The 25,625-nt window shown below is 62.0% G+C and overlaps 1 protein-coding gene across 1 annotated transcript in view; it reads right to left on the bottom strand.

The window, feature by feature from the left end:
* The window catches only part of DTNB (dystrobrevin beta), a 123,757-nt gene that overhangs the window by 6,310 nt on the left and 91,822 nt on the right, over positions 1–25,625 (bottom strand). The window contains exon 18 of the mRNA XM_084261740.1: positions 3,627–3,786. Within this exon, the coding sequence (XP_084117866.1) occupies positions 3,627–3,786 (160 nt within the window). The remainder of the gene's footprint in view (positions 1–3,626; positions 3,787–25,625) is intronic.

Genomic DNA, 25,625 nt, shown 5'->3' with positions numbered 1-25,625 from the left:
TGGTTTCAAGTCAGGCGCCTCTCTCATCCCAGCCTGTCAGCTCCCTAATGCTGTGCCGGGGTTTGCTCCATCCTGGGATGCATCTGGAGTGCCCACTCCTGCATTCCTGAGGGGACTTTAGGGTGGTTTGAGCTCTGCCAGAGCCCGCTGCTGAGCTGACCTGCTTCCCACCCACAGCCTTCTCCTCTGGGTTTGGTTGCCCATGGACCAGCCTGGTCACAGGGTGACAGCAAGGCACAGGATGCAGCTCCCAGGAGGTGAAAACACAGATCGTGGCCAACAGATCAGGGACCCGTGGCCTTGGGGGCTCCTCTGCACCTCTGACACGCTGAAGGCTGCGCTGTCCATGTGTCCAGGTGTCCGTGTGTCCAGCCCCTCCCCGGAGCAGCTCTGAATTGTGCAGCTCCAGCCCGTGTCTCCTCTGGAACGGAGGGACAACCTTCACGAGCTCGTGCGGCCACCCACATGCAGGAGCCCCCGAAGCCCCCAGCTGGTGCCACTCAGTCACTTCACTACATCAAACCTGGGAATTCCATCCCCTGGCCGGGGATTCGCCTGATTTTGTGGGATTCATGTGAAATGACCATAACCCTGCAGCGTGCCTGGCCGAAGGCTCATGCCAGGAGGCTCCTCACTGAGCCCGTGGGACAGTTTTCTCTCACACGGGTCCTTCTGTGGGAGCCTTCACCCCTCTGATGCCTGGGAGGTCCCGAGGGACTGTGTCCTCCTCTTCCAGGGTGATAAAAGCCCTGCTGGTTTTCTGATCCGATGGTGGGCTCTGCATCCTGTGCCCACACAAGACCATCATGGCATTTCATTCCAATCCTGTTTTCCTGCGCCCTCCCCCTCGCCAGGCACGTGGGGGACCGTGGGGTCACCGAGGGAGGCTGCTCGCCTAACGGCTGGATGGTGGAGAGCGCTGGGACTCGGTTTCCTTCTCAGACCTTCTCTGCAGAGGAGCCCAGCCCTGGGAGGAAGGACAAGACACCGGCATTCCTGCCCGCTCCTCGCTGGCGGCACCGCACCCAGATCTCCGCTCCCCTTCCCTCCTCTCTGCACTGGGATGTTCGGTAACAACCTGGTGGGTAAAACCAGCGAACCCAAATGTTCCTGTTACACCCCAAACAACACGAAGTGGGTGGTCTGCAGGCATCACCTCCAGACACTGTGCCTCGGGGGGTCACGGGCGGCGCCGGCGGCTGCAGGAGCAGGAGCCCAGCTTCGCTGCAGCCCCGCTCGGAGCCGCTGCCGGGTGTTTGGCACCCCAGGAAGAACCAGTTTTCACTCCAGGCAATTCCAGCAGGTCCCAGTGAAGCCTATCCCATTAGGAACCAGTAACCAATGAGCCCCCAGTTCATTACATCAGCTCTGACTGGGGTCAGGAGTTTGAGGGAGACGGCTCCGAGGGCGGCACACCGGGTGGAGAGGAGTTCGCTCGGTCACGGCTTTCGCCTGCGTCTCCACAGGGAAACGTGTGGATGGATGGACAGATGGATGGATGGACAGATGGATGGACGGACGGATGGATGGATGGATGGATGGATGGATGGATGGATGGATGGATGGACAGCAAATCCGGGCGCCAACACAAAACTGCAGGAGCAAAAGGAACGCAGAGCGAGCGGGACAGGTACGGTGCTGGTGCAGGCACCGCGCTCCCCGCAGCAGGAGGGGGATGGCTTCGTGTCTCTGCGGTCAGAACGGAGAGGGGATCATGGTGGAGCAGACCAAGCAGAGCCCCAGGGCCCGGTGGGACGCGGCGCGCTGCTGCTCCGCTCCACACAGCCCAGGAAGCAGAAAGCTGCTCTGCAGAGGGGGAAGGAGAGGCAGCTGCCAGAGGAATCCGTTGAGAGCTCTCGGCTGTACCATCAGACTTGCTGGGGAGATGAAGAAGAGGCGACTGGACCACCCACAGCAGCAGCTGGAGCCTCTGGAATTTGGCATCCCGCCCCCCTGGAAGCGCCTGACTCTGGAAGTGCTCAGAGACGAGGGGCTCGTTCCTGCGGGGTGGGAACACCACGGGCCCCTCTCGCAGAGGAGCTGGAGGTGCTGGGTGTCTGCAGCTGGGTGTGCTCGGCCCCCGAAGCTCCAGAGGAGGAGCAGCCCTTCTGCCTGCGGGTGCTGAGGGCTCTCAGCCCTCACTGCCCCGCTCCCAGCAGCCACCGATACGTCCTGCTCCTCTGCCACCATTTCCCAGCCTCTTTCCTCACCTTCTCCTGGCACATTCAGGCACGGAAGATCATTCCAGAAGGAGGGATGTGATGAGCAGCTGATAAATGGGAACTGTTATTTAAAAGCTGATTGGTTTGGAGATGCAGCACCAGCTCTGGGAAGGCGATTTCCACGTCTCCTTTGGTTTGAGGAGGAGACTCCATCTGACCAAGGCGCCCGACCCCAACGTTCACCATCTTCCCTACCCAGGATGAGAGCCCATCGCCTCTGCTTCTGTGGTCCCAGATGACCCAACTGTCACCCTTCTCAGGGACCAGCCACTCAGCCTCTGGAACAGCACGGGGGGCCTGTGGGGGCTGCAGCACCCCAGCACTACGGGCTCTCAGACCCCCCCCGGGTACCAAGAGCTGCTGCCCGCTGGCTGCCTCTGCCCACACCTGCCTGTGCCCTGGGGAGAGGTGGATTTTCTGTCCCTTCTCTGACTGTGGAATGTGAAATATGAGTGGCCATCCATCTCCAGAGACGTGGATCACATCCAGGAACAACCTCTGTGCCTGCCAAGGGGGCCAGGTCTGTCCCAGGATGCTTCTGGAGTACTAAAGATGGAGAGTTTTGGGGCAAAGAGAGGAAAAGAGTGTGTAAACCCCGAGTGACCCCCTCCTGCCAAACACACCTTACGGGCACCCTTCCTCCTGGGAACGGCGAGTGGAGCTGCAGCAGGTGGGGCTGAAGGGGAACTGCCCTCCCTGCTCTGGGGCCAGCTGCTCCCTGTGCTGGGTGCTGCCCTGACTCCCTGGGGAGCTGGATCCCTGTGCTGGGTGCTGGATCCCTGTGCTGGGTGCTGCCCTGACTCCCTGGGGGGCTGGATCCCTGTGCTGGGTGCTGCCCTGACTCCCTGCAGAGCTGGGATGTTGCACTACAAGCGGCCACCTTGCCCATTCTCTCCACCCACAGCACCATTCCCTAAGGACCGGAGGGGGAGGTGGGACACGGCAGAAGCGACCCGCGGGCCGGCACATGGTACGTCTGCTTGGGGAGCAGCAGCGAGTTTGGGGCTGGAACTGTGATTTTTGGTTCAAGTGCAGAGTGACGTGTGGAGAAGGGGCAAAAGGTGGAGGAGCTCTGACCCTTGGAGCAAGGTCACTGCCCCGTGTGTCTGTCTGCCTCTGCACAACGGCCTTCCCCTCCTTGTTCTCCCTTTTGCTTTCTTCCTCTCCTCTCCTCTCCTCTCCTCTCCTCTCCTCTCCTCTCCTCTCCTCTCCTCTCCTCTCCTCTCCTCTCCTCTCCTCTCCTCTCCTCTCCTCTCCTCTCCTCTCCTCTCCTCTCCTCTCCCCTTCCCCTTCCCCTTCCCCTTCCCCTTCCCCTTCCCCTTCCCTTCTCTCCCCTCCCCTCCCCATCCCATCCCATCCCATCCCATCCCATCCCATCCCATCCCCATCCCCTGTGCCACTCACCTTGTGTGAGAGCCTCCGGCGTGTCTCCCCCGACCCCCGGGAAGGGGTCCTGCGGGACGTGCGTGGGGGTGGAGCCGGCGGAGGTGGATCTGACGGGCATGGGCATGGGGCGGCCGGCGCCGTGGGTGGGCGAGGACTGCGCCGAGCCGGCCGCTTGCGCCTGCACGGGAGACACGAGACACAGAGCTGGGCTGGAACATCCAGAACCGGCGCTGGGGAAGGGGGCAGAAGGGAAAGGGAAGGTGGCAGCCCCGCTCTCACCAGCGCGCCCGGGGTGTGACGGGCGGTGCCGCTGGCACGCCGGGCGCAGCGCCTCGCGGACAGGCCGGGCTGCACGCGGCTCCCACGGCCACGTGGCTGCTGGCCCAGGGTCTGACCTACAGCCCCCGTGCCACACGCTTACCGTGCTGAGCCAGGAAAAGCCCAGGTGGGCACAGGGCGTCCTCCCCAGCCCCCCTCCCACACCCGCCTGGCACCCGCCTGGCACCCGCCTGTCCTGAGGATGCAGCACGGTGACCCGGGAGCTCTGCAGGGCCACTGAGACTCTGCTGAGGGCCCATCCCCTCATCCCATCCCACTGCACAGAGCTCAGGCTTCTCCCAACACGTTCTCTACGCTCACTGCTTGTGCTGGGTCCAGCTCTGGAGCCCTCAGCACAGGGAGGACATGGAGCTGTTGGAGAGGGGCCAGAGGAGCCACAAAGATGATCCCAGGGCTGGAGCAGCTCTGCTGTGAAGCCAGGCTGGGAGAGCTGGGCTGGCTCAGCCTGGAGAAGAGGAGGCTCTGGGGGGACCTTCCAGCCCCTTCCAGCCCCTGAGAGGTGCCTGTAGGAAGCTGGGGAAGAACTGTTCCCAGGGCAGGGAGCGATGGGACGAGGGGGGATGGGTTAAACTGGGACGGGGAGATTTAGGGTGGGTGTTGGGACAAAGTTCTTCCCTCTGAGGGGGGTGGGTCAGTGGCCCAGGGTGCCCAGAGAGGTGGGGGAGACCCCATCCCTGGAGACACCCCAGGTCAGGGTGGATGGGGCTCTGAGCACCCTGCTCTAGTGAAGATGTCCCTGCTCACTGCAGGGTGGGGCTGGGGGGCCCTGGCAGGGCCCTTCCCACCCAACACATCTGGGACTCGGTGATTCAACACACACTGAGGGTGTTACAGCCCCTCGGAGCCGCCACCGGGCCGGTTCTGCCCTTTGCTCTGTCACCTCTCTCCTTCTCTCAGCCCGTTCATCCCTCGCTCCCTCTGACGTGCAGCAGTTACCGGGGCAACGCAGCCGGCGCAGCGATGATGCTGCAGGGTGACACCGCGGCGCCCGGCACAGCGCCAGCACCCCGCGGGCCTCACGCTGCCACCGGGCACCGTGTCTGGCACCAGCACCTTCTGCCTGCAGCACGTGGCCCTGCACCCCCTGGGGTGCTGCTGGGAGCACAGGGAGGGCAGCAGCTCCAGCGTGTCGCTGCAGCCTGTGGCTGACATCACCCCGAACACGCTGCCGCATCCTCACATCGAATCCCAGCCTGGGCTGGGCTGGGAGGGACCCCAAGGGTCCCAGAGCCCCAACCCCCTGCCACAGGCAGGGACACCAACCTCCAGGCCTGGAGCTACACAAGGGTGCCCAGGGCCCCAGCCAACCTGGCCTGGAACACCCCCAGGGACGGGGCACCCACCCCCTCTCTGGGCAGCCCCTTCCAGCCCCTCACCACTCTCTCTGCACAGAACTTCCCCCCAGTCTCTCCTCTCCCCCTTCCCTCCTCCAGCTTCACTCCAGCCCCTTGTCCTGCCAGGCTCTGCCCTTTAACAAGCCCATTCCCCTCCTGTTCCTGGGGTCCCTTCAGGGACGGGGAGGCTGCAGTGAGGTCCCCCCACAGCCTTCTCCTCTCCAGGCTGAACATCTGGCTGCTGCAGATGTGCTGGCTCCTTGGACTGGGGCAGAACTCAGCCCCCAGATCTGGCATCACCCCGGCACCGCCGCGCACACCGGACACCAGCCCTGGGGAGAGGGAGGTTTCGAGGCACCTCGGCGCCTGCGCTGCTGTTCTTAGAGTGAGGGCCCAGGCCCTGGAGTCCTGTTTGTGTTTCATCTGTCCTCAGGTGCCGGGGTGCAGCTGGGTCCTGCCGATTTGCATAGGCAGCCAGCGGAGCGGGGCGGGCGCCGGGGACGTCCCTGGCCCTCGTGGGTGACACGGTTCCTGGAAACCACAGTGATTCTGAGAGCAGCTCCTGAGGTCACACCCAGGCGACGCAGCGTGGCGGGGAGCGGTCACGGGGCAGAGCTGCGCTTCCCTGCGGCCCTCCTCGTGCACCCCAGGGGCTCCAGGTCCAGCACTGGGGCCCTACAGGTTCCAGCTGCTGTACTGGGGCCCTGGGGACACCAGTTGCTATAGTTACCAGTACAGGAACTGTAGCTCCAGCTGCTGTACTGGGAACCTGCGGGCTCCACTTGCCGTACTGGGACTGGCAGGCTCCAGCTGCTGCACTGGGACCCTGTGGGCTCCAGGTCTGGGACAAGCCAGGAGACCTCCTGGGCAGCAAGAACTGGGCACCGTGTCAGGGACGAGTCCCCTCTGCTCAGGGCAGGACCCGGCCCCGACCAAACACCGGTACGGCTTCCCCAGGCCCACACCGCAACCAGGCCTCAGCGGCACGCCGAGGAGCCACAGCCATCGCCACAGGCCCAGCAGCAGCACCCACACCGTGGGCACAGCAGGCAGCAGCTTTGGGAAGGGCCAGGAGGAAGACTGGGACCCAAACCCAACTCCTACCCCAGCACCCACCCAACTGCAAGCCGAACAAGGGCCCAGCCCCCTCAGCAAGGGCCTGGGCGAGGCGCGGCCCGCGCGGCCCGTCTCCCTCTCATGGGTTCCACACCACGTGCGGCCTCGGCCCGCTCGCGCCTCCTCCCTCCGCACCGAGGGGCGAGTCCGGGGGAAAACCAGAGCCCGTGGAAAGGCGGAAAAGCAGAAGTCAGAGCGCGTGGGCTGGCGCTTCCTCCCCGCTGACGCAGCCCACGGCAGCGCAGGGGCCGCCAGCCACCCAGCGGAGGGTGCCCGGGGACGCCAGCAACAGCCCCCGGCAGCCGGGCACACGCGGCGCAGCGCCAGCCCTGCCCTGTCCTAGAAAGGCCTCTGCCTGCTGAGAGAGCAAGAACGGCACCGGAGGTGGACGCAGCGGGAGCGGCACCGCGCCCTGCCCGCCAGCACACAGCCCGCGGCGCTACCACAGTGCCGGGGCTTGGCCAGGGCAAAGGAAGCCGTGGGAGGACACGGTGGGTGCAGCTCTGCGCCTCTGCAGCCCTGGGAATTGAACTGGGACAGCCCAGAGCAGCACGTGGCACAGGGATGGCTCCTGAGGCTGGACCAGGAGGCACTGGCCTGGGGTGTCAATAAATCACTCTAGAAACCTTCCTTCTCCAAGGGCTGGAGGCAAAGGGAGTGATGGAAGGAGCGATACCAGAGCTCCCCGGGGCAGGGAGGACAGGGAGCTCCTGGAGAGGGGACAGCAAAGGGCTGTGGGGATGCTGAGGCCACCAGGACATCTCTGGGCAGAGAGGCTGAGGGACTCGGGGCTGCTCAGCCCGCAGAAGAGAAGCCTGAGGGGGATCTGCTCAGTGCTGAGCAACCCCTGAGGGGGGGGCTCAGGAGGAGGGGTCAGGCTGTGTTCAGGGGGGCCCAGGGACAGGCCAAGGGGCCGTGGGCACAGACTGGAGCAGAGGAAGTTCCCCCTGAGCCTGAGGAGGAACTTGTGTGCTGGGAGGGTGGCAGAGCCCTGGGCCAGGCTGCCCAGAGAGGTTGGGGAGTCTCCCTCCATCCCTGGAGCCACCCCAAGCCCTGATCCTGGGCACTGTCCTGGGTCACCTGCTCTGGGGGATCTCCAGAGGTCCCCACCAGCACCCCCAGCCTGTGGCTCTGTGCTGAGGCTGATGGTCCAGTGTCTCTGCTGCCCAAAGCTTCTGCCCCTGTTCCTGGTCAAGCTCCTGGGGTGCCAAGGAGCCGTGCAGGGCTGGGCTGCACCACAGCCAGCCCCACAGAGCCCTCAGGACAGGAAGCTCTGGGTTTGCCTTCTGTAAACAGGTCTGAGTCGGTTTGTAAACTCCCCTGTGCAGCGTCAGAGCTGCAGCCTTACGAACCCCTGGGAACCCCTGGCTGGGCTGCCCTGGGAACTGCAGCAGGGAGGAGGCAGGAGATGGATTTCCACTTAGAAAAACAACGAAGGGAACCTCTGACCTGGCTCCTGAAATGTTTGGGAGCTGCCTTCAATTTATGGGCCCCAGCTTATCACGCCTGGTACACACCAGCCCTGAGCTCTGGCCTGAAAGCCTGGAGGATTTCCTGGAGAAGAGAGACTGTGCTCAGGCACCAGACCTGCTCCAGCAAGCAGGGGCTGTGCTGGCACTGAGGGGGTACAGGAAACACCATCACACGGTCCCCTCCCTGGTCCCAGCAGCTTCACTGCAGGTCCTCCAGCTCTCTGGTGACCTCAGGTTTTCCACCATCAGCACTGGCAGAGCAGAGTTCTAAAGGGAAATGGGCATCGCTGATTCTCACTTGATTTTGATGGGGAGCTTCATTGACAAGGACAAGTAGGGAGAAAGTTTCCTTCCTACGGAACTCAGTCAAGGCATTTTCTGAGAGGAGTGAGCAGGGGCAACAGCATCAGCAGAGCTGGTTTGGCACAGATTAAATTCGATGGACAAACACTGTACCCCAAAGGGCACGTCCTATTGGAGGGGGGTTGGGTTTGCAGAGCAATACCAGACTGGTCTGGGCTGGGAGGGACCCCAAGGGTCCCAGAGCTCCAACCCCCTGCCACAGGCAGGGACACCAACCTCCAGGCCTGGAGCTACACAAGGGTGCCCAGGGCCCCATCCAACCTGGCCTGGAACACCCCCAGGGACGGGGCACCCACCCCCTCTCTGGGCAGCCCCTTCCAGCCCCTCACCACTCTCTCTGCACAGAACTTCCCCCCAGTCTCTCCTCTCCCCCTTCCCTCCTCCAGCTTCACTCCAGCCCCTTGTCCTGCCAGGCTCTGCCCTTTAACAAGCCCATTCCCCTCCTGTTCCTGGGGTCCCTTCAGGGACTGGGAGGCTGCAGTGAGGTCCCCCCACAGCCTTCTCTTCTCCAAGCTGACCCAGCTCAGCTCCCTCAGCCTCTCTCCATGGGGAGCTGCTCCAGCCCTCTGAGCATCCCCGGGGCTCCTCTGACCCCTCTCCACCAGCCCCACATCTTCCTTGTGTTGGGCCCCAGCTCTGGCCACAGGACTCCAGCTGGGGAGGGCAGAGCAGAGAGGGACAGTCCCCTCCCTGTCCCTGCTGCCCAAGTCCATCCTGGGAAATCCCTGGCATCGTTTCCCCCTTTTTATTATTATTATTACTACTTTCCCTTTCCCCAGCTTCCTCAGACCCTTCACCTCCTGCCCATCCCCACCCAGAGCAAGAGCACCTCAGTGTGCAGGGGCACAGCTGTGGGGATGTGCAGCGCCTCTTCCCTCAGAGCACCACAGGGAAGCTCAGCACCCATGGGCACCCAGGTCCCTCCTGAGGAGCCACAGGGGTGCCTCCCAAGGGCAGGGCACAGGGCAGGGTGGTCACTGCTGGCACAGAGGGGAGCACAGGGGCAGGGGAAGCGGCGAGGACACCCTGGGCCAGCCCAGCGGCACAGCTGGACCTGCTCCTCATAATCCCCTCTGCACGGATGTTTATCTGACAGGCTCTTAAGAGCTTCTCCATCCCCGTTTCTCCTGAAGCCTCCAAACCCCCTCCAAACGAGAGGCTCATCAGGCAGAGCCCTTGGCACAGCCCAGCCCCACAGGACAGGACAGGACGGGGTGGGTGGGGGTGGCAGCTCTCCCCTCCTCCGTGCCATGATCCAGCCTTCCCGTGCCCAGAGCCTTCTGCTCCCAGCCCTCTCTTCTTCAGGACCTTCAGCCCTGTGGGGTGAGCCAGCAGACCAGCCAAGGCAGCCTTCCTCACCTTCCTCCTCCCCCCACATCTTTTTGGAGAGTCTAGTGAACCACAAAGTCATCCCAGGGCCTTTCTAAAATACCCCTGACTCTTGTTTGCCTTGGGACCCACCACAGCCCCAGGTGCCTGCTGCCCCTCCTGCTGCCCCTCCTGCTGCCTGCACCTCACATTCCTCAGCTGATTTTCCCACACAAGCACCTCACACATCCCCTGTACCCACCCACATCCAACTGCCCCTCTGCCTCCTGATATTCCCCCAGCTTTCCAGGACAATTCCTCTTCCCTAAAGCCCCAGCAACCTCCTCCTGCTCGCTGCCACGAGCAAACCCCCAGCCCTAGCAGGAAGGCTGAGCAGTAATTAATTCAGGACAGAAATAATGAACTAGAGAGGAATTTCAATTTACACATCTTGCTATTTTAACAGAACCCCCTTGACAACTGATCCTGGAGAAAACTTTCCCAACCAAATCTGTGGCTGCTCTGCATGAGGCTCACGGAGCCCACGCTGCTCCAGGGAAGGAGGGGTTTGCTCTGGAGTAGGGCTGCAAAGGGGAACTACACAGGGGATGCTCGCTGCTTACTCCCAGGACACCTCTGCTACTGCTGTAACCTGTGAGAGGGGCTGGAATGCTGCTGAGCCGGTTTGGCGTTGGACCGTTGGGTCTTGTCCCTAGGGAGGGATCTGGGAGCAGGAGGCTCCCAGTGCAGCTCCCAGGGACCCCAGCCAATGCTCCAGGGACACCAACGTCCCCGTTCCTGCCCCACAGCCCCTCACGCAGCCCCACTGCAGCCCCCGGGGCTGTGAGTCCCCTGCAGGGTTCCCCTCTGGAATCTGGGGCTGTACAGCCTTTCCCCCCTCCTTTTTCCCCAGGAATTGAGACGTTTTCCATGTACAAATCCTTTCAGAGCTGCAAATGAGCCTATTGCTGCCTCTGCCTGAGTGACTCCAGCTCGATGGAAGCGCCAGCTAAAAATAACTCATCCCCCTCCACAAATCCTCTGAGGGGAACACACAGCAGAGAACAAGGTCAGCGCATGAGACCCCCCGGGGGTCCTGCCACCCTTATTCTGGTGGGGAATTAGACTCCACCATCCTCCTCAGCACATCAGCCTGGGCTCCAGCAGCCCCTGCACCTTCTCCAGCAGCAGCCCCACCCAGGAACCCAGCCACAGCTTATTAGTTGGGTAGGCTAATCACCTCCTGAGGTGTTAATTACATCCTTGACCAGAGCAGTTTTCACGGAGGGAGACAGGAGCAATGCTGGCTACCCCAGTGCCCCCAGTCTCCCAGCACGGGGTGGCAGCTGGGAAGCATCCGTCCTGCTGGGACCAGGCTGTGCATCCCACAGCAGCCTGTCCAAACACACCACAGACCCAACCTGCAGGTGCTGCTCTGAGGCAGGGTGAGGAAAGTGCTCTGCCAGCACTTGGCTGGCACCCCAAGAACTACCCAACTACCCATGCACCATCCACAGAAAATGAGCTGGTAGAGGGGGGCTTGGGGGGGTGGGGGGGATGTTACAAAACACACAACCACCGATCTCTGAACTGGGGTCACCCTGGTCCCATCACTGGCAACACCAAGAGGGTGATGCTGAGCATCAGCAGGGTGCTCAGACCCCTCACACCACCGGGTCTGTGTTTATCTGCCCAAAGTCTCATCACTGGGGGAGACACACAAACCCAGCCAGGGACACTGCGGGGCTGGGAGATGGGCAATCTGGGGGCGGGGGGGGTGGGCTGAGCATGCCCAGGGTGGGGCGCAGAGGAGAGGAGAGGGGCCAAGACCATGCATGGAGCAGCCTCCTTTGTTTTTAAATCACAGCACTAATTAATTAACAGCTAGTTTGCTCGGGAAGACAGTGGCTCAGCCCTGCTGACCACAGGGGCAGCCCTCACTGCCAGGGAGAGCCCTGCACGGGGCTGGGGGCTGCGATGGGCTGGAACCCCCCCCCCCCCCCATGCCCCAGAGCCTGAGACCACCGGGCTGCAACCCAGCTACTGTAATTAGTGCTAAACTAAAGCCCCTTCACTAGGGTCCCAGCACCCCAGAGCTGGCAGTGGCTGCAGCTCATCCATCCTGCAGCAGCCGGGCAGGGCTGGGCGCATCCTCCTGCCAGGCTGGGAGCCACCTCTGCAGGGCTGCTCTGGCTCCCAGCACACATTACTCAGCTCTTTTCCAGCTCTACTCCTACAGCCCGGGTACCCCGTGGCCTGGGGACAGCTACCTCACCCTGCTGGGCTGCCAGGGCTTTGGGGGGGGTGGTTTTGGACCTTTTACCCGTCAGACCCAGAAAGATGCTTCGTGGTGAAAGAAGATGAAGAGGGAGAAGGGAAAGCAACACTTCACTTCTCCGTGGGGCAGGTTGAGGAGGACCTGTGCTTGCCAGGAGCCAGGGGCCAGCCAGCCCTCTGACCAGCACAGTAACACACACTATGTGACCCAGCCCCGCAGCCCCCCCTGCCTGGGGGCAGCTCCCGTCCTGAGGGGCCCTCCCTGTGCTTGGCTTTCTCTGGAAAACAGAAGAAAGGGGGGGAAACCCCCCCAAAAAGCGCCCAGGGTAACACAGCAGAAGCAGGTTGTGCCACCCCAGCCCCCCGGGCAGGTCTGCTCCATCCCACCCCCTCCCAGCCCGAGGGAGCTGCTGGAGCTGCTCGGCTCAGGCTGTTTGTCTCCATCCCTCCCTCTCCCCCCAGCTGCGGGACACGGAGCTGGGATCAGGAAACAATCAAGCCCTGGTTGCAGCACAGAAGGGCTCCTTCTCCAGCCGCTTTCAAAGCCTGACATTTTTGCTTTCATCCCCCATTTCCACAGCCACGGGCCATGTGCTGCTCCCTCCCCGCGGGGCCTCGCCTGGGAATCCCCTCAGCCCGCTCAATAAGTACCAGATCCACCCCCCTGCATCCCACATCACCCCCCTGCCCTGCCCTCTCCCTTGCAGCGGCCCCCAGGACCCCCCCAGTCTCCATCCCCACCCCGTTCCCTGGCTGACAAGGACTAAACCCGTCTTTGGGGTCTCAGCTGGCACTTCCCCCCCTGAACTCCCTGGCAGTCGCTAATGGGGATGTTGAGCTCTCCACAGCATCTCCCTCAGGAGCAGGGGGGCTGGAGGGGATGCCCCAGACCCTTCCCACAGTGCCAGCACAGGGGGACACAGCAAAATGCCATAAATCCAGGAGCACCCAGACCACCCAGTGCAGCTGGCGGGTCCAGGGGTGTCTCAGGTCCACAGACATCACGAGGGGACACAGGGTGTGTCTTGGGGTGTCTTTACCATCAAACAACAGTGAGAGAAGCTGACCTGTGCTACCAGAAGTACAACAGCCACCTCCAACCTCCCACATGGTTGTACCACAACACAACATGAACACACCCACCAGAGAGGGAAGCCACCTCCCCAGGACACCTCCGCAGCGGCTGTGGGGAGCTCAGGCTCCCTGGAGCTGCTGGTTAGAGTGCACCTCCTGCCCCCCCAGCTCCAGCCCGCTGGCCCCATGGCCACACACCCCGAGCTCAGTGTCTCCTCTGATTTGTGGCTACCTACGAGCAAGTGGCCATGGCCCAGTGTGAGAGCTGCAGCAGGGAACAAGCCTGGAGGCATCGATCGCCAGCACACACCAGCCACGCCAGCGGTTGGACACGGGGACCTCGGGGGGCTCTGTGACATCTGGCTCCCCAAGGGGAAGTTGCTGGTGGGGGTTCCTGGGCAGGACAAGGGCACTATGGTGATGGAAACCACCTGGTCAAAGGGCTGGGATAAGACCCAGAACTAATGGGGCTCTGCACAGCTCCAGCTCCTGGAGTCACGGATGAAATCCCCCCTCAGCAGCCAGAGCACGACGCGCGAGCGCCCATGAACGAGTCCGCACATGAGCACCCACACAGGCAGGGGCATGTGGCTCCCAGGGACTTGGCCGGGGCCCATAGCTCTGCCTGAACACCTGACAGCTCCTGACAGCACAGCAGCACCCCTGTCATCCTGCCTGAGCCCTGCTCCCTCCGCAGCCCCCAGGAAGGAGCTGCCCAATTCCTGCAGCCCCCGGGGCGCCGCACCGAGATACACCTCTGGAAGGGTGGGCTTCGAGGTGGCAGCCCAAGGATGAAGGGGTCTGGTGAGCAGGATGGGGTCACCCTGCCAAAGCCCCAGCCAGGAGAGAGAGAAGGGAGCTGGGAAGGTGGCTTGTCAGACTTGTGGCCAGGCAGAGGCGTGAAACCTTCAAGCCAAACCAGAGTCACTGGGTGATGCTCAGAGAACCAGCTGCGAGGAACCCGCCCCAGGCACCGTGTGTGACAGGCTGCAGGAGAGAAACAGGGTGTTTGGGGTTGTTCTTCACAACAGCTGTCAGCACAGGTCGGGCAGGGCTGGGATCTGTGGCTCTGAACCCTCCTCACGCCCCAGAGGAAAGGGGCTCTGCTGAAAGGCAGCCCGGGGGCTGGAGGCTGCGCGAGGGATCCCCGGGGGAGCCGGCTCGTTAATACCCCAATTACAGGCACAGGAATAACTGCGCTCTAATGACACTTCCTGATGACATAAAGGTTGGGATGAGTCATGAATACAGAGGCAGAGCAGAGCAGGGCACATGGAACTGGGGGCTCAGAAGAAGAGAAACACCGTGGGGTGGAATCACACCCAGAGCCAGCGGGGCCGGCACCTGGGCGAAGGATGCCCAGGGGATGGGGACTACCAACTGCTTCCTGGACAAGTACCAGTTACACATCGAATCCCAGACTGGTCTGGGATGGAAGGGACCCCAAGGGTCACAGAGCTCCTGCCACAGGCAGGGACACCAACCTCCAGGCCTGGAGCTTGGTGGCCCTGCCTGGGGTTGTTAATCAATCTGGAAGGAGCTGGGAAACTCCAGGTGGTGGATCAGCCTTTTCCCAGAGAATACGAAAAGGGAAAAGCACAAGGAGTGGGTGGGTAGGACTGGTTAGCCTGACACTGAGACCAGGCAAGATAATCACAGAGGCACCAGGCTGGAAAAGACCTTTAAGTCCAACCAATCCCATCCTGAGCTAAACCAGCTCCCTGAGCACCTCATCTCCCCCCTGTTAAACACCCCCAGGGCTGGGGACTCAGCCCCCTCCCTGGGCAGCCTGTGCCACAGCCCCACAACTCTTGGGAAAATGGAAAAAGCTGTCAGGAGATGGCAATAATGAATAATTAAAGGACTGTGACTGGTGACCCTTAACTGGAGCTTCCAGGTGGCTGCTGGGGCAGAAGAGCAGCAGAGCCAGCAAGTACTGAGGGTGCTAATGGTGAGGGTACTGTGACAGCTCAGCAAAACGCTCTCAGGGTCCACACTGGGAAGCAGAGAAAGAGGAGAGGATGCTCACAGGAGCCAAGGCCAAGGAGAGGTGTTAGTCAAGGGCTTGGAAAGGTGAGGAGGCAGCTGCCTCCTCAGGTTATCCAAAAGACCAGTAAGAGCTGAGGCCTTCAACAGGCAGGAACATTCCCAGGATGGAAATGCAGAACTCCAGAGATGTTTAACCCAGCAAGGAAAGGCAAAGCCAAAGGCAGGGGAAGCCCAATGCCTCCATCCTGGGATGGGGACAGCAGGTTCCTCAACAACACAGGATGCAGCAGAGGGACAACTCACAACACGAACCAACAGGGTCCTCCCAGCACCACATTCAGCTCAGGGGCAGCCCGAGCAGCAGCTGAGCACCACACAGTGCTCGCTCATCCCCAGAGGACAGGCAGAGCCCCCAGGGCTGGGATAAGCACAGTGTGGTGACAAAAGCACCCTGAACACAGAACAGCAACAGCCAGTTACACCCACACCCCGTGGGAACACAGAGCACTGGGGTGAGCACCCACCTGACGCCCCAGCCACACTCCAACTGCCCTGGAAGCACCTAGAAGGGCCCTTCCCCAACAGCCCCTTTTATGGGGAGTGAGGTCAGGTGGGGAGGGACCAGCCTGGGGGTAACTCAGCTCAGCTGGGGGAACTCAGCTCCCCTGGGCTGCCTCAGTTTCCCTGTGCTGGCTGCCTGGCCAGGGACAGGACACTCAGTAACACCAGAGCCATTTCACAGAGCCCCAGAGCGGGTTTGGGTGGGAAAGACCTTTAACCTCAGCGAGTCCAACCCTCACCTCACACCTCCAAGCCCACCACTGACCCCTGTCCCCAAGCACCACAGCCCCACGGCTCTTACACCCCCCAGGGGCAGTGACCCCCCTCCCCTTCCCCAGACAGCCTGTCCCGTGCCTGGCAGCCCCTTGGGGAAGGTGTTTCTCCCAGTGCCTTTCTGGATCACCCGTTTAATACAGGGTGGAACTCTCCAGGACACAGACCCTGAATCAGCCAGGTGGGATGTCCTATGTCAAAAAGGGTGTCAGGCTTCCTGGCCAAACCCTCCCTCACCTCCCAGCGCCCAGGAGCTGCTCAGACCAGAGTCTGAGAGGGACACTGGGACTTTCAGACAAGAAACTTGAGCGACACACATCAGCCTGAGAGGCAAGCCAAGAGCCACCACCACCATCAGCCAGCCCTTCTGCAGGAGCACTGGTACCCAGCACAGCCAGAGCAAAGCCCCAGCCATGCAGGGGGCATCCGTCTGGGAGAGCAGGGGCTGGGGAAGGGGAGAGCCAGCTCCCACCTCATGCCCATGGCCTGAGCATAGAATCCCAGAATCCCAGCCTGGGACCCTCCAAGGGTCCCAGAGCTCCAACCCCCTGCCACAGGCAGGGCCACCAACCTCCAGGCCTGGAGCTACACAAGGGTGCCCAGGGCCCCAGCCAACCTGGCCTTGGACACCCCCAGGGACGGGGCACCCACCCCCTCTCTGGGCAGCCCCTTCCAGCCCCTCACCACTCTCTCTGCACAGAACTTCCCCCCAGTCTCTCCTCTCCCCCTTCCCTCCTCCAGCTTCACTCCAGCCCCTTGTCCTGCCAGTCTCTGCCCTTTAACAAGCTGATCCCTGGGAGGAGCTGCAGTGCTCCAGCCAGACCACACCAGGAGACCTGTCCCTGCCCCACAGCGCCGGCATTCCCAGTGTCTGAGAACCTTTGCTGTGCAAATGTAAATGTAAATGTAAATGTAAATGTCTGCTGAACATGAACACACTGAAACGTGGAGCTCTGAGCCTTGGGGGTGTTTTTAGACAAAAACCCCCAATTTTTTTCCACATTTCGGCACCACAAAGCTGGAGGACTCACTGCATAAAACAGGGGTAGGGAAGGAGTCTTCCCAAGGGATGGAATCCTTTCAGAGACTTCAGGAAGGCTGCTCTGAGGAAGAAGCACCTGCTTCGTGGAGAAGATGGATGATAAAAATGCATCAGCTGAATCCTGCTCCTTTCAGAGGAGAAAGAGGCTCCTCCCAGCACCAGGCGCTGCCTGAACAACCCGATTCCTCTGAGCTTCCAACTCCTGTGCTGCTGAGAGAGGGAAGGGGCTGTCTCAAGGCTCTGCTCTTCCTTTGCACCCAGTAAAACACAGAGTCACAGAGCTGCAGGGGTGGGAAGGGCCCCTCAGAGCCCCTGGGGTCCCACCCCCTGCCCAAGCAGGGTCCCTAGGACAGGGGCTGGGATCTCTCCAGACAAGGAGACTCCACACCCCCTGGGCAGCCTGTCCCAGGGCTCCCTCACCCTCACTGGCAAGAAGTTCTTCCCCACATTGGGGGGAACTCCCTGGGCTCCAGCTTGAGCCCATCGCCCCTTGTCCTGTCCCCACAGACACTGAGCAGAGGCTGCCCATGGCCCCCTGGGTCCCACCCTTCAGCTCTTGATCCCCAGTGATCAGATCCCCTCTCAGGCTCTTCTCTGCAGGCTGAACAGCCCCAGCTCCCTCAGCCTCAAACCCACCATCGCTCCACAGTTTGGATCAGACTCTGTGTGACCAGCCCTGACACCACCACCAGCTTCTCCCCAGCGAAGAGCATCCCTCCAGGAAGAGCATCCCTCCAGCAAGAGCATCCCTCCAGCAAGAGCATCCCTCCAGGAAGAGCATCCCTCCAGGAAGAGCATCTCTCCAGCAAGAGCATCCCTCCAGGAAGACGTGTTGCTCTCGCTGCACACGAGGTTGTCCTTGCCCAGCCCCAAGGAGCTGCTCCTCCTGGGCTCCAACGTCACTCCCTACAGAGTGAGGCCACGCTGAGCCAAGAGGTGACGCTGGCAGGGGGAAGAAGTGCAGAGCTGAGCTCCCAGCCTCCCGACCCATCGCTCCAGCCCTTCCTCGCTGCAGGAGGTGAAGCTGAGCCCCAGAGATGAGGAGCAGCAGAGCCAAGGGAAGAAGCCGTCCTCCCTGCTCCACATCCTGGTGTGCTGGGAACAACCTGCTGCAGCTGGGCCAGCTCCGGGCAGGAGGCTGGACTGGGGACTTCCAGAGATCCCTCCCAGCCAGAGGAGAATCATGTGGAGGAGATCCTGGGAGAGGAGGAAGGACCAGGAGCAGCTTACACCAGGGACTGCCCCGTGCCAGGAGGACTGTGTGGCTGCCACAAGTCACGGGGGGGAGATGCGCGCGAAGGGCCCCACAGCAGCCATCGGGTGCAGGAGGAGAAGGGCAATTGTGGCTCCAAATTGAGCCCCTGAGACTTGGCTGACGTATGCAGAGGAAAAAAGGTAGAGAGTCCTCCCAGGGGAGGCCTGATGCGGAGTGGTGATGGAAACAATTACTAACTGCATCTGAGAATTACTCATTAATTAATGATGCGGCTTCAGAGGCTGCGGAAGGAGAAGGGGCTGGCTGGCTCTCCAAGGTGGCTGCTGCGCTGTTTAACCCGGCGCCTGGCACGTGAGCCAGGCAGTGGGACAGCAAAGGGCCTGAAAAAAGCCCAGCTCCAGGCTGGGGGCTGCTGGCAGAGACACGAGGAGCCACCAGAGGCGGGACGGGGCGAGGACAGAGCGCTGGGGGAAACAGGGAAATTCCTCCTGGCTTCCATCACTTCCTGCAACGTTCTCCTCTCCCAAGGCCCCGCGCAGCCCTCAGGACACGGACAGCGGGCTCGGGGAGCTCTGTGTGGGGTGAAGGCTGCCAAGGCAGGTGTTGCTGTGGCCTCGGGCGCTGCCAGGGCAGCACAGCCCGCCCAGTGCCGGGGAAAGGGCGAATCCAGCAGCGGGGCTGGAGCCCCTGTACGAGTCCCAGTGCTGGGAGGGGGCTCTGGGACCAGCACAGAGCGCGTCGAGGCTGTGGGGCACGCTGCTCACAGGGCCAGCAGTGCTGGCAGCCTGCAGGTTCTTCAGGAGCTGCCTGGGAAGGTGCCCACACCTCCACGGGCTCCAAAAGGTCCAGAGAGGAGGTAATGAAGTGTGACCCCCCCACTGGCAGCTGCTCCCAGCTGGTCAGTCCCCGCATGGAACCGTTCTGCAAGGGCAGGGAGCCACAGGATGAGGGGCCATGGGTTAAACTGGAGCAGGGCAGGGTTAGGTGAGACCTGAGGAAGAAGCTCTTCCCTCTCAGGGGGGTGGATCACTGGCCCAGGGTGCCCAGAGAGGTGGGGGAGGCCCCATCCCTGGAGACACCCCAGGTCAGGGTGGATGGGGCTCTGAGCACCCTGCTCCAGTGAAGATGTCCCTGTCACTGCAGGGTGGGGCTGGGAAGGTCCCTTCCCACCCAACACGTCTGGGGTTCCGTGACGCTGTGACCGTCCCTGGGCCTGAAGCTCGATGAGACCGACGCCGCACGGCGAGGCCGCGGGTGGAGCCGCCACCGAGTGTCCCCCGCGCGTCACCCGGGGGCGGCTGCGCGGCCTCCGCCAGCGCTGACTCAGACCAGCACGGGCTCCTGTGCTGCTCCCAACAGCAGCTCACACAGCTGCTGCCTTTTCATCTGCTCTGCCTCTGACAAACCTCCCGTGTGCCAACACCCAAGAGAGGGGGATGAGCAGCCCTGCTCAGCTAAGAATAGACCAGGGGCTGGGCCCGGCGCGGCCCAGCTCTGCCCAGCGCGGCCGGAGGTCATGCTGGAGTCAAGAGTGGGAGGGACAGTATCTACCAGGAAGTGATTCAGAGCAGGAGCCGGGGTTGGCTTCTCACTCGCTCTTTGGAGGACCATGGACTGCAGAGATGGAAAATCATCGGACCCCCGAAGGGTTTGGGTGGGCAGGGCACTGTGCCCCCTGCCACAGGCAGGGACACCCCCAGCCCAGGGTGCCCCCAGCCCCATCCAACCCGGCCTTGAGCCCTGCCAGGGGTCCCGGGGCAGCCCCAGCTTCTCTGGGCACCCTGTGCCAGGGCTCCCCCCTCCCCAGGAAGGGTTCCTGCCCCCCAGCCCCTCTCCATCCCCCTCCTGCAGCTGGAGGCCGTTCCCCTGGGCCTGGCCCTCCCTGCCCTGGGCACCAGCCCCTCTCCAGCTCTCCTGGAGCCCCTCGAGGGCCGGGAAGGGGCTGGGAGCTCTCCCCAGCAGCAGCTTCTCTTCTCTGGGCTGAGCCAGCCCAGCTCTGCCAGCCTGGCTCCAGAGCAGAGGGGCTCCAGCCCCCCATCATCTCTGGGGCTCCCACAGCTCCGTGTCCCCCTTGTCCTGGGCCACCCTGAGCTGGAGGCAGCGCTGCTGGGGGTCTGTCCCATGGCAGAGCCGAGGGGCAGAATCCCCCTGTCCCAGCCCAGGGTCCCGCTGCTGGGGGTGCAGCCCAGGACAGGGGGTTTCAGGCTGCCAGTGCACAGTGATGGCTCATGCCCAGCTTTTCACCCACCACGACAGCCATGAACACCAGCTAAACTCAGCACCTGGGCACAGAGCTCGCTTTCTATGAGGAGCAGCACCACCATTACTGTGGGAAGGGTGGAAAGTCCAGAACTGGACCCAGCCTCACCAGTGCCCAGTACAGCTCACTGTGCAGAATCCCAGAACCCCAGCCTGGTTTGGGTGGGAAGGGACCTCAAAGCCCATCTAGTTCCAGCCCCCCGCCATGGGCAGGGCCACCTCTCACTAGATCAGGGTGCCCCAAGCCCCATCCAAGCTGGCCTTGAACCCTGCCAGGGATCCTGGGGCGTCCATCACCTCTCTGGGCACCCTGCTCCTGCCCAGCCCCTGCACACTGTCAGAGCCCTGAAGACTGCGGGGACGAGGCGCCTTCCACCAGCCACCAACCAGCACGAGAAACACTCTCAAGACGGGTGCAGAACCACCTGTGTGACTCTGGATGAGCTGACACCTCACCACTGGGTCCCAGCAGGCACCCAGTTTGATTCTGGTATGGAAACATCCCTCCCAAGAGCTGCAGAGTGGTTAAACCAGAGCAGGAGGTGGACGAAGGGTCTGACGGGCAGGATGGACTCCGAGGAGGAGCGGGGCTTGGGCAGAGCTTCCCTCACTGCTGGTGCAGCACGAAGAGCTGCTGCAGGGCTGATCAGAGCTGCTGTCCAGACCCATCCCAGGGGGAGCGGGATAAACACCTGTCTGGGGGCTGAGCAAGCCCAGGGGGCTGCAAAGGACCCGGGACCAGCCCGGCTGCACCCAGCGCTGAACAGGGCGGCTCGCAGGGCCCTTGCCAGGCACGTCGCCCTCAGCCATCCCATAGGTGAGCTGGTTACTAAGCAACTTCCCCCGCTGCTCCTTAGCCTGCCCCCTCCACAACCCGCCCGGCTCTGCCATCCTCTCTGAGCAGGAGGCAGCGGTGCGGGGTGCGGCTGAGCCGGCGGCGAGGATGCTGCAGCTGCTCTGCAGATGGGTCACCTCATCCCCTCCAGCCACGGGACGAGCTGCTCCCCCGGCGGGTGCCCCCCAGGCAACAGCCTCCACGCCGAGCAGCACGACCCCCGCTCCTCCTCCTCTTCCTCCCTGCAGTCCTAGCGATGCTCAGGGGCTCGGCACGCGCAGCCGCGCGCGCGGCGTCCCCGAAGGAGGAAGAGGACGGTGACTTACCTGCTCTGGGGGTGGCTCTTGGGGCGGGTGTTTGGGCACCTCTCCTGAACAAGATGGGGGAAACCTTCTCCAGGCAGGGGGTGGACGCCCCTGTTTGAGTGGGCTTAGGAAATGGGCCACGGGAAGGATGCTCCTGGGATTCAGGCTGGTTCAAGGGGCCCTGCGAGGGCAGGAGGAGCACCCGGCCCCCGTCTGCTGAGCGTGTGGCAGGGGGAACCTGCCTGGGCCAACAAGACGTAGATGTTTAGTTAGAGGTGAAAGACCTACTAGAGGTAAGAGAGACCTGAGCAAGCAGAACCCGCTCTAGATGGGCAGGAGAAGCTTCAGCTGCTCCCTGGGTGTGAGGTGGAAGAACCGCGCTCGCCAGGTTCGCCGAGACCCGAACCCAGGAGCGCTCGTGAGCAGGAGGCAGAGGGTTGCCTGACAGCTGCTGGAGGCATGTTTGTAAAAGCCAAGCTCCTCATGTCCTGGCAGAGCTCCTTTGATCTCCGGGAGGAGTGGCCCACGAGCTAATTAATAACACCCGGACAGGGCGCACCGCGCGTCACTGGAGCCTCTGATGTGATGCTGGGGTCTCGGTGCGCTGCAAAGAGCCACGAGAGGAAGGGGGATAATCTGGAAGGCTTAGTCCTGGTGCTGGGGAACAGCCTGCACTGCTTCCCTCCTCCTGCTCTGAAATGTATTTGCTGAGGCATCACCTTGGGTCCTGTGCACAGACCAGCCGACATCTGGGGTCGCTGGTATGGGCTAAGGGGGAGCTGCTGGGAGGGAGCATGGGAGGGGGCAGCCACCCTGTGCCAGGGCCTCACCCCCCTCCTAGGGAAGAATTTCCTCCTGAGATCCAATCTGAATCTCCCCCCTTCCAATTTAACCCCATCCCCTCATCCTGTCACTCTGTGCCCTGCTAACAATCCCTCCCCAGCTTCCCTGTCGCCCCTTCAGGGGCTGGAAGGGGCTGTGAGATCTGGAGCCTTCTCTGCTCCAGGATCATCTTCGTGGCTCCTCTGGCCCTGTTCCAACAGCTCCACGTCCTTCCTGTGCTGGGGACCCCAGAGCTGGACCCAGCACTCCCAGCAGGGTCTCATAAGAGCTCATTCTTCAGGATGACCTGAGACTGATGGAGAAGATTCCCAGTGTCCTTGATACTGAGATGATCACGTTCTTGGTACCAGCCAGTACTAGCAGTGGGGGGTTGGGGACCAGAGGTTTGCAGTCTCCTGTGTGCAGGAAGAGGGGTGTGTAACGGGATGTCTGAAGGTACAGGCTGGGCTGGAGGGAACCTGAGCACCAGCACCCAGCCCCAACACTCCAAAGCCCGAGCCTGTACGTGAGGGGGGCTGCAGAGACCCTTGAGAGAAGCCCCTGGAGCCAAGAATTCAGCAACTCCACCTCGCAGAGAGGGTGGCACCCACCAAGGCTGCAGAGACACGGGGTACCCAGCATCAGCCCCACCAGACACCGGAGCAGACTGCCAGTGAGCAGGGAAACTGAGGCAGCCCCAGGCAAAGCAGAGGCCACACTGGGCTCTGGCTGCACCCAGGCTCCACTCCTGCTCCTCTGTTTTGGTCCCAGAAGACTGCTCAAGTGCAGATCTCCCTCAAAGCCAGCACCTCACCCACGGGCTGGGTTTATTTGGGCAGAGAAAGGTTCAGAGGGAAGCAGAGCAGTTTTCGTGCCAGCAGAGCTCCTCCTGAACTTCATTAGTTAAACCCCCACGATTGTCCCTGGCTGGTTTGATTCCTTGTGGGTTTAAGCACATCTGCTGCAGGCTTGGGAAGCACAGGGGTATCTACAGTAGTTGGACTAACTCACACACACAATACAAGCCCTTCTCTCTAAGCCCAGGCTGGGTCACACGATGACTCCAGCACTGAGAACAAGTTTGATAAATAAACCCCCTGAGGTTTCAGCCTGGAGGCATCAGGAAGGGCTGGGACAGGCACCTCATCCCAGGGGCTCTGAGGTGAGCCCATGGCGACCCAGCACGGAGGTTAAACTGATTCCAGGGAGGGTTTGGTTGGGGTTTTCAGGTCTGTGGTACAGTGTGGGGGTGACACCGGTGTCTGGCCCTGGGGGGTGTTGGTGCCCCTGGCAGCTGGGCTGTAAGTGCGTGTTGGAGGGGTGCAGTAGCCATGGCTGGGCACCAGGAAGCCATGGGTATCAGGATTCCCAGCAAACACACACCCCCAGCCTCCCCTCTCCCAAGGTCCCCACTTCAGGACATTTATAACCCTGAGCAGCATCGTGGCTGCATTTCCCAGGGATATCTAACTCCTAGCCTGCTCCAAACCTAACTACCACCAAAAAAGCCCCCAGAGCAACGCCAAACAGAGGGCTGGGACACATGGCACGAAACTGGGAGGAAGTGTGGATCTGCCTGAGGGTGGGGAGGCTCTTCAGAGGGACATGAACAGGCTGGACCCATGGGCTGAGCCCAAGGGGATGAGGTTTAACAAGGCCAAGGGCAGAGTCCTGCCCATGGGACACAACAACCCCCTGCAGCTACAGGCTGGGGGAGACTGTCTGGAGAGCTGTCAGGCAGAGAAGGACCTGGGGGTGTTGGGTGGCTGCAGGCTGAGCATGAGCCAGCAGTGTGCCCAGGGGCCAGGAAAGCCGAGGGCATCCTGGCTTGTGTCAGACACAGTGTGGCCAGGAGGGCTGGGGAGGGGATTGTGCCCCTGGGCTGGGCACTGGGGAGGCTGCAGCTCCAGTGCTGGGTCCAGTTCTGGGCTCCTCAGCATCAGAAGGACAGGGAGGTCCTGGAGCGAGTGCAGAGAAGGGCAACCAGGCTGGGGAAGGGGCTGGAGGGCAAATCCTCTGAGGAGCAGCTGAGGGAGCTGGGGGTGTTGAGCCTGGAGCAGAGGAGGCTGAGGGGAGCCCTTCTCCCCACCTGCCCTGCCCTGCCAGGAGGGTGCAGAGAGGTGGGCGATGGTCTCTGCAGCCAGGGGCCAGGAGCTGGGCCAAGGGGCAATGGGCTCAAGCTGCCCCAGGGCAGGGTCAGCTCAGCTGGGAGGGCAAAGTTCTTCCCTGGCAGAGTTGTGGGGCTGTGGCACAGGCTGCCCAGGGAGGGGGCTGAGTCCCCAGCCCTGGGGGTGTTTAACAGGGGGGAGATGAGGTGCTGAGAGATCTGGGTCAGCACAGGACAGGGGTGGGTGGACTCCGGGAGCTCAAAGGGCTTTTCCAGCCCTGGGACTCTGGGAGGTTTCAGCCTTTCAGGAGCACCGTGTATCACCCCGCTTGGCTCCGAGCCCCACGGCCGGGGGGGGAGGACACCCAGGCACCTTCCAGCCAGCCTCTGAACAAGCTCAAGCAAGCTGTGCAAGCATCTCCCCTGGGCTGCTCGGCCTGGGCTGCTTTTCAAGCATCCCTGAGTCAACACCGAGGTGACAGCAGCGAGGTGGGTGCCAGGATGCGGCTCCTTGCTAGAGGTGTGACGCACCCGTCGGATCCCGCACGCTGGCACATCCTCCTCCCTCAGGAGGGCACATCCTCCCTCAGGAGGGCACATTCTCCCTCTGAGGAGGGCACATCCTCAAGTCAGGCTCCAGCACCACGCACACCAGCTCCAGAGAGCTCCGCGTGCCGCCAGCCGCGGGCCTGTGTCTCCTCAGCCCTTTCATTTGCTCCAAGCCTGAGTGCAGAAGTGTCTTTGTGGGGCTGGGGAAACACAGAACAAGTTGGAGAGGGGCCAATAACCCAGCAGAAACTACCGGCTTCAGAGAGATAAAAGTTTACAGCACAGTTAGTAAAGGAGTGATTTATGCTCGGGGGGATTATGCTGTTGTATCAGCCCATAGCTAACCCCTTGTGCTGCACATAACATGCTTTAACAAGATGTTTCAGGGCTCCCTTTGAACAGAGACAAGCCTTATAAAGAGATGAGGTGGAAAAAGGGATAGCTTCCTACAAAGGCGAGGGCCAAACCGGCCCGTAAAGCCTGTGCAGCAGATGATGAAACGCGCCCCAAACCGCTGGCAGCTGCTCGCAGCCTTCGCCCGGTGGAATGAATCTCATGTGAGGTCAAGAAACCCCCAACTGCCATTTCCTCGCTGCTATTAATAAGGGCCAGGTGCCACAGACACCAGCACTGCATCCAGATGTCCCTCACGTGGCTTCCATTCCCCTCCCAGGCTTGGGCAGCGCCAGGAGGGACAGAACGACAGACGGACACGCAGCAACATGGTGAATGTTCACTTCCCTGGCAGGGAATTAGTGGGCATTAAGGGCATCACA

Source organism: Gallinula chloropus (assembly GCF_964237585.1).
Source record: "Gallinula chloropus genome assembly, chromosome: 3".
Taxonomy (NCBI): domain Eukaryota; kingdom Metazoa; phylum Chordata; class Aves; order Gruiformes; family Rallidae; genus Gallinula; species Gallinula chloropus.
Note: the sequence above shows the minus strand (reverse complement) of the source record. Positions and strands in the feature narration are given on the sequence as shown.